Source organism: Sinocyclocheilus grahami, unplaced genomic scaffold, assembly GCF_001515645.1.
Source record: "Sinocyclocheilus grahami isolate Dianchi unplaced genomic scaffold, SAMN03320097.WGS_v1.1 scaffold828.1, whole genome shotgun sequence".
In the NCBI taxonomy this organism is placed as follows: domain Eukaryota; kingdom Metazoa; phylum Chordata; class Actinopteri; order Cypriniformes; family Cyprinidae; genus Sinocyclocheilus; species Sinocyclocheilus grahami.
Window position 1 is genome coordinate 638,237 of NW_015506007.1, and position 8,408 is coordinate 646,644.

Genomic DNA, 8,408 nt, shown 5'->3' on the forward strand with positions numbered 1-8,408 from the left:
TGGCGCGCCCCCCCCCCCCCCCCCTAGTTTTGGGCTAGTTTTAAGTAGCAATTGGGCGGGTTTTGCTGTGAAAACCTGGCAACTCTGGTGATTATTGAATATTCACATTGTTTGATTTTGCTGCTACTGTATTATCAAATATGAAGATGAAGTAAGATGTTTTAGTAGCATCTGATACTTTAGTATTAAAACTGTTTTTCTGTGAATCAGTTCAAACCGTTTCAGGGAGTCGATTCAAAATTCTGATTCACCTATTCATTTGTGTCTTTACTTGAAATGTTCATGAATGTTTTTGGATGCCATTTTTCATGCGTTGATGCAGTGTAAAAATTTGTTGAAACTTCATGATGGTCATATATTGATATTTTTAGTATAGCATATTAGTACACTGAATAAATTGAAATGAGTAAATGAATCTTATTTGTTAAATACATACCTTGAGTATTTTTATTTCAATTAAACATTTTGAATCTATTTTAAAACAGTGGCTGTTTAGGTGAAATTATGATTTCTCTGAGGAAAAAAAACATCTAAGACATTTTTTTGAATAAATACATGCATTTGAAGATACATTTAACCATTTGACAATATCTGATATCTCCCAGCCCTATTGTTGCAGAAAACATTTTACCTCGTCTTCCTCGCACCATATGGGTGTCAGCGGGTTGTGTTGGATTCATGTCATATTGATGATTTATTCAGTAGCATCTTTTATTCCTGTAGGGTTCGGCGGATCCTCTGAACAGTGCGTTCCACCTGACCTACAACATGGTGCTCAATCTACTGCGTGTGGAGGAGATCAACCCAGAGTACATGCTGGAGAAATCCTTCTACCAGTTCCAGCACTATAGAGCCGTGCCTGGTGTTGTGGAGAGTAAGAACTACTATGATTTAAAGGAATGTTTCTCATAGTTCAAATTCTGTAATTGTTGATTGTTCATTCACCATTGTAAAAGAGCAGCAGGAAACTTTCGTCGAAATATTTTTTTTTGCGTTTCATAGAAAAGCCTGTTGGTTGTGGGTTTAGAACAACTCAACTGTTAAAATTCAGTTAAAACTGGCTTTGCTTGCACACATAACCAGTAATTGGGTTGTCTATTGGATGTTATTTTTATCATTCCTATCTTTATATCTGTTTCTGTGATTCCCACAGAGATGAAAAAGCTGGAGGAGGGGTATAATGCAATACGAATCCCTAATGAAGAGAGCGTGGTGACCTACTACAAGATCCGTCAGCAGCTGGCCAAACTGGGCAAAGAAATTGAGGAATTTATTCACAAACCTAGATACTGCCTGCCTTTTCTGCAGCCGGGCAGACTGGTCAGGGTACGTGTCCAGCAGCTCTTTCTCTGCACACAAATACAATTAATGTGTCATCCAAATTTAAACTTAACTTTTGTTGGAAGGTGTAGCCGTCACACGCTTGGTTTTCTTGGTTTGTTGAAACACTGAAAATGCTAAACACTCTTTGGTGTTTCATATCCAGGTGAAAAAAGAAGATCTGGATTTCGGTTGGGGTATAGTCGTCAATTTCCAAAAGAAGACAAATGTCAAGGTATTGCCATATGCTCTTTGTGCTTAAAGCGTGCAACTTAAATGTGTTACAAGGGGTCATATATTTTGAGGAATCAAATTTTACTTCATCTTATTACATTGTGACTTGCAGAACTCAAGACTTCCAAGTGAAAAACAAAAAAACATTTTATGAAACTAAGCTGCAAAAATGACTCATTCTGAACCTTGGGGTTTCTGACATCAGTCATGATGACATGAATACATCAACGCTTGGTTATTAATTTGCCAGCAGCAAACAAAAACCTGAACTACTTAGTTTGTAAAGTGGACATTTTGTGAAAAACTGGATTATGACTCTTTTTGGTGGAGAAAAAAAATGTAATGTCTGTTGTAGGCTGCAGTTGGGGATGCTGAGCCGTTATTTGTGGTGGAGGTTCTGCTCCACTGCAGCAAAGACAGCGTGAAGAACGCGGCCACGGAGGCAGCCAAACCAGCAGGCCCAGGAGAAAAGGGCGAGATGCAGGTGAGAGAGCGATACTGGGAATTTGAGAGCGAACATGACCCAGAAACGCCACACCAGCCTAGATTTTATATAGAAACATGGCTTACCTCAGCCATGTACAGGAAGCCACCAAAACAGACTGAGAACAGAGGCCAGAGCTATTAAACATGCAACCCAAACTTATACAATGTCCTTTTTTTTGTGGTTTCATTTGTGTTTTAATACAGCGTCCACTATTAACTTGCTGCCATACATACCAGAGATGTGTTAAGAAAATCTAATGCCCATGAAGCTATATTTTGCAGTATTGGATATGTGGTTCATTTAAAATTTAATTAACATGTAATTCAGTGTTAAACAGTAAACAGTGTTGTTTTAGTATTATGTAGTATTATAGTAATTATTAATATTTTGTGAATTAGCTTTCATTTTTATATTTTCAACCTTAGTAATTCATTTTGTTTTGTGCTTATGTCATTATTTTTATTATATAGTTTTTGTAATGTTATAAAAAGTACATGTACTTCAAATTTAAATTTTTTCCCAAAAGTTTTTCCATTTCAGCTTTATTTAAAATACCATTTTTTTAGTTAACAGTAACAACCGTAATCAACATTACAAACAGTCTGTTTTGTGGAATATAAGGGCCTTCCTCCACCAGCTTGTTTTTTTGGAACGGATGTCAATTGGCTGGAGCTCAAAATGCTGGTGCTTATTGCATTTTTACAGCATAATCTACTAGAGAAACTTGTCTGTGTTTCAAAGCATAAAAAGCACTTTATTACAACTGTGTTTTTGTGTTTTCCTTTTTTGACCTCTTTCCTCAAACGTTAAGCGATTTAGCTGGAGCTCCAGAGGCTGGATGGCTTTAGCTGATGGCTCTTGTTTTTCTTCTCCATCTCCGTGGGCTTGTAAACTCTGCTTTTATGTCGACGCCGGTCCTGCTAAATGTGTTTAGATTGACCCTCCAGCTTCTCGCTGTGGTTTTGGTCATATATGGCCATGGCGTTAAGTTCTTCATGCAGAGGCAGCCAAAAGAGGTTCGTCCAATCAGAAGCATTTGTTTGTCATTCAGGTTGTTCCTGTGATTCTTCATCTCATCACCTCCATTAGCTCTGTGCGCCTCTACATTCCTAAAGACCTGCGGCCGTATGACAACCGACAGAGCATGCTTAAATCCATACAGGTCAGCACACACACAATGGGTAGATTGTTATTTGAGATAATTTTGTGTGTATGTGTTCTTTCAGATGCAAGGATACGCGAAAGAGGAATCAATTCTGTGTACGCTCGTTGTCTGAAATGCGACTCTGCGCGCAGCTCCGAATGTGCGTGAATGGATTAAAACACTTAAATGTTTAAATCGGCAAGACTTAGAAACACGTGTAAACGATCAACTGTGATTCGTTTTACCCCTACAAGCTAGTGAACAACGCAAATCAAGGAAGAAATTTTATATCACTGTTCAAGATAGCCCGTCGGGAAGGGGGGTGATACATTTTGGTAGCCCGACTGGAAAACACAATAGCCCCGGGAGGTCGGGCTAGCGATTTTGCGAGCCCCGATATATATACATATACACATGTTGCTATGGTCTATAAATGTGTCTTTATTAGCAACGCTTCAGTTTATTCCTTATCTTTGCTTAAAATGGTAGTCTTGAAGTCTTAAATTTACCTCCATAAACCTGCAGAGGCCTTGTAAGAAATGACTAACAAATTAACATCATGTGACACTGTAGCATACTATTACTGTCTGCATACTGCCTCACATACTACACTACAATAAATTAAGTAATTTGTTATGCTCTGCATGGAGTAACAGTACAGATAATCTTGTAATTCTGAACCTTTCCCTGCACAATCACACACTTCCTTTACATTTCACCAGACTGATCTAAAGTCAGTTGTGGACAATAATCTCTAGGAGTGGCCATGTGAAATTTTTTATTAAATTTTTTTTCTCTGTGGACCATCTCAACTGATCTCCTAATGGAAGGTGTTGAATGGTGGTGATTATAATAATTTCAAAGGTTTTAAAGATAAAAGCACACGACTGCTTCTGGTTGTGGTTTCCAGGAGGTCCAGAAACGTTTCCCAGATGGCGTTCCTCTGCTAGATCCCATAGACGACATGGGTATCAAGGATCCAGCGCTGAAGAAGGTCATTCAGAAGGTGGAGGCGTTCGAGCACAGGATGTACACGCACCCCCTGCACAGCGACCCCAAGCTGGAGGCCGTTTACACTCTGTGTGAGAAGAAAGCGCTGGTGAGTCCACTATAGGATGAGTGAATGTGCAGAAGTCACGGCGGGATTGATATAAATGTAATTTCTTTTCATAGACGCAACCTTTTTCTGGTCAGCGCAGGAGTCGCAAATGTCATTTAAAATATGGCTCTATTGTTTAAGGCGCACCAGAAGGGGTGGATGTCATTTCCTGCGGCTGAAATCTTGAAGGTCCACCAGAACTAAACAAAAGTGGGAAACTGACATTTGTGCAGGGTGAATAGGCGCTCAAATCAGATCACAAACAGTCATGCGGCCCAATAATCGCTCGCATTGTGCAGGGGCATTAAGGGGATAAGTGTTTTTGTTTTAATAGGTTCCCTGCAGGAGTTGTGCATGGGTTATATTTGTTTTTGGGTGTGCATGTTATGGAATTAAATGGTCAGATGCATTATGGGGACTTGGGATATCCCTCCAAACCAGATTAGACATTTGGTTAGATCAACCCTGTCTTATATAGATCTACAGGGAGTAACCCCAGAACTAAACCTTCATAGCGGCCAAGAAATCCTGAAAATTTCCTATCATGGGCTAGATTGGAAAGTATAAAATGTTCAATATATGTGTTAACAAATGTGGTGGTGTTGTTTTTATACACGCACACACACAAACATTGTATTAAAATATATATTTTATATGTAAATTATATTATTTCTAATATTAATGCAGTATTTATTTTTAATACTTCTAAACTTTTGTGATACTTATTTACTGTATAAATTACATTGCTTATTATATTTCTCTTATTTGGATATTTAAAATTATTTGCTTTATTTAAAATATTTAATGCCTGAATTATATACTAAATATTTATAATATAATTAATTTTAATTATAATATTTGTCACCTATTGTAAAACAAAATGTTTTTGATTTGAATGTGTTTTAGTCTCGTCTAGGATAGGAAAATATTTTCTGGTTTATTAAGTGGCGCAATTGTTCATTGAGCTCATGCCCTAGTTGTAGGCGTCAGTGTAGGTCATAGCATTTAGACGACGCATTAGCAATACACTAAACAGCATGATTATTGAATGCTGAAGTATGTATTGTTGATTGCTGGATGTTGTTTCTGGAGGAGTGAGAGATTCTTGCCCTTTTTGCTTGAAAACAATTCCGCTCTTCTCAGTGTCCTGTTTTCAGTCTGTGTCTGAATCACTTTAGAAAGATCTCAGATAAGCCTTAAAGTGGATAATGGCATTAGAGCCACTCAGACAGTGAGTCTTGTAAGGGGTGAATCAGCTGCAGTGTAGTGGGCCAAAACTGTTTAACCTTACTGTCAATATAATTTTCAGTTTTGGGTGAACCATCCTTTTAATACACCATTCATAACTTTTGACTAGTAGGTAATGCTGCAGCCAAGTGTATGAGTGGTATTTTCAGTATTATTGTTTACTAAAACTATAAAAAATGTTGTCATTATTCGAAATAAAGTTGAAGAAAAATATTAGATGAAAAACTTTTTCAATTACTCCTCAAGGCACCATTTACATTTTATTTTTAGTTGAAATGCTAAAATGACTAAAACTGAAATAAAAAGCTAAAGTGAAAAAAATGTAAAACAGACTAGGGCTGTCACGAACGATTATTTTGGTAATCGAGTAATCAGTCGATTATTCTGTTGATTTAATCAAGTAATCATAATTCTTTGTGGTAATAAAAAATATACCCAAGCAAACACTAGACTTAAAATACATGTTTAATAGCAATGAGGCAATAATAATTGGTTCAAATAAAATAGCAAACGCAAGTAATCATATGTTTTTGTGCATAGTAAACCCCATAGTGCATATATTTATTTAATTGAATCGCAGCCTTTGTGAATTCACAATAGCACTATACTTTATTATGATTTTTTTAATGGATTTAATACACCATGCAGCCTTAAAAAATGGTCTAATAATGCTTTTCTTGGATTCTCGTCCGTGAAATGTGCGACTTCAGGTATTTTGCCAGTTAAAGCAATCAAGGCTGGTTTGTTTTTTATCGAATACTCAAATTTAATCGAGGAAACGATTAACAAACTAACCTAAAACAAACTAATAATAATGACAAGTACATCAAATTAATGAAATTTATGAAGAAAATTGAAACGGAAAATCTAAAAACAGAAGCTAATTTAAAGTATTAAATACTACAATTTTATATAAATAATACTAAAATAATTCTAAATACTAATGACAAATGTGTCAAGTGTTTTTGAAATGGAGACCCACTTCCTGCTTGTCGTCGTCGTCGTCGTCATCTCCATAAATACCCAATAGAATTGCTGATGTTGTAAAGTAAAAAGACTAGTTAACTTTTTCTTTTAAAGAAATAGTAATTGCACATGAATCCACTCTAAATGACGTAGAAGGTAATGAATGATCTTGAGTAAAAACAGTATTCTGCAGTCCCCAGAAATACATTGAATGAAGTCGCATGAAGTTATTCCTAAATTAGACAAATTTTTGCCCATGTTTTGTTCACTTTAGACAGATGGTGGCGCTATCTCCTCACTGGCTTGGTATGGTGTTGTAACAGTGTAAAGTCGGTGCGTTAAAACATTATGCTTCAGCTAGGACTGGGACAATAAATCGATACATCGCGAATCAAGAAATTATTCTGAGATTTTCCGAAGGCATCGCGATTCTCTCTTGAATCGATTCTGAGCTTAGTTTTTAACAGCAGATGGCACTGTGTGCTTTAGAAATAGCTGTATTTTGCTTGCTTCCAGTTCCTTACACGTACACCATTTGAACCTAAAATAATCAATTATAAAGTTCGATAAGGTTGAAGCGAATTACAAGGATGTTCACAGTAGGCTGTGCTTACATTAATCTCGCATCATAAAAGCATAAAAGCCGATGTGCAAGTACATTTAACCACTTGCATTACTCAGGCGAACGCACAAGTGCTCTTCTTCGGGAGCATTTGAGTGTGCAGTTAAAAACTAGCCTAGAGCATCATCTGCTGTTAAAAACTAAGCTCCGAATCGATTCGAGAGAGAATCGCGATGCCTTTGGAAAATCTCAGAATTGATGCAGAATCATTTCTCGATTCGTGATGCATCGATTTATCATCCCAGCCCTAATATATATATCTCAGTGTTTCCGCTAGGGTTAGGGTTAGGGCCCAAACATGTTTTATTTTTTCCAATCTTATGTTTTATTGTTACCAAATTATGTGTTTTAGCATGTCTAATTATTTGAAAGCATAAAAACAAGTTTCATTTATTCTTACAATAGCCTTATGATTTTTTCCCCCCTCAGAAATTCTGTGTTGTGCATTTACATTTTTAAGGCATAAAACATTCATTTAATTTATCTTTTAATTAATGAAAATTAAACAAATAAAATTTTTTGGAAAATAAAGGGGATTTAACATTACATTTAAAACACTAAATAAATATTGTATGATTATTCCTTTATAAATAAGGTTTTAATAAGTTTAGTAGTAGTAGTAGTAGCCTATTACATACATTCTACTGAACAATAGTAGGCTAATATATTTCTGCTACAATGTCTTCAAGTTAAACCGAACTTTTATTTTGACGGGTTGCCGTGAATACCTTTACATTTCTGTGTGTGTATATGATATGAGGATAGTTTTACTCAAATGAAATGGTCAAATGCTCATGAAGTGACTCTCAGAGCAGTTCTGGAGATGTTGTTCATGTAACGTTATTTATGTCCTCATTAGTGAGACGACAGACGTCAATATCACCGGAAGCGCCACGCGCGCTTCAGTACGAGTAGTACACAAAACCGCGCGTCTGCGCCATTCATTAACACATAGACATGCAGAATTCATATTTAAATAGTCGTTTTGCTTAATATTTACAAATACTAGTGGGAGTGGGTGTGTGCGCGTACGTTTGTGTGTGCGCGCGCATCGGGGCGGAACTCCGCTGTGCGCGATACAGAGAGCGCGACCATGTAACGTAGAGACAGAAATGACATGCCGTCGTGTAAATAAGATAAATAACAAGGCTATTTAGTTTGTTTAATAAAAGAACAAGGTATAGACATGTTCTATAGCAAAGGTAACTTTAAATTACTTCTGTTGTGATCTGGCGCTATAGAGAAAATAAAATGAAATTAACTTGTTAGGGTTAGGGTTAGGGTTAGG

At 36.6% G+C, this 8,408-nt stretch overlaps 1 protein-coding gene across 1 annotated transcript in view; it reads left to right on the forward strand.

Moving 5' to 3' along the window:
* LOC107562544 (superkiller viralicidic activity 2-like 2) overlaps window positions 1–8,408 on the forward strand; it is a 33,526-nt gene that overhangs the window by 15,134 nt on the left and 9,984 nt on the right. Inside the window, exons 14-19 of the mRNA XM_016247180.1 lie at window positions 724–874; window positions 1,154–1,326; window positions 1,487–1,555; window positions 1,910–2,038; window positions 3,093–3,203; window positions 4,096–4,284. Of these exons, the coding sequence (XP_016102666.1) occupies window positions 724–874; window positions 1,154–1,326; window positions 1,487–1,555; window positions 1,910–2,038; window positions 3,093–3,203; window positions 4,096–4,284 (822 nt within the window). The remainder of the gene's footprint in view (window positions 1–723; window positions 875–1,153; window positions 1,327–1,486; window positions 1,556–1,909; window positions 2,039–3,092; window positions 3,204–4,095; window positions 4,285–8,408) is intronic.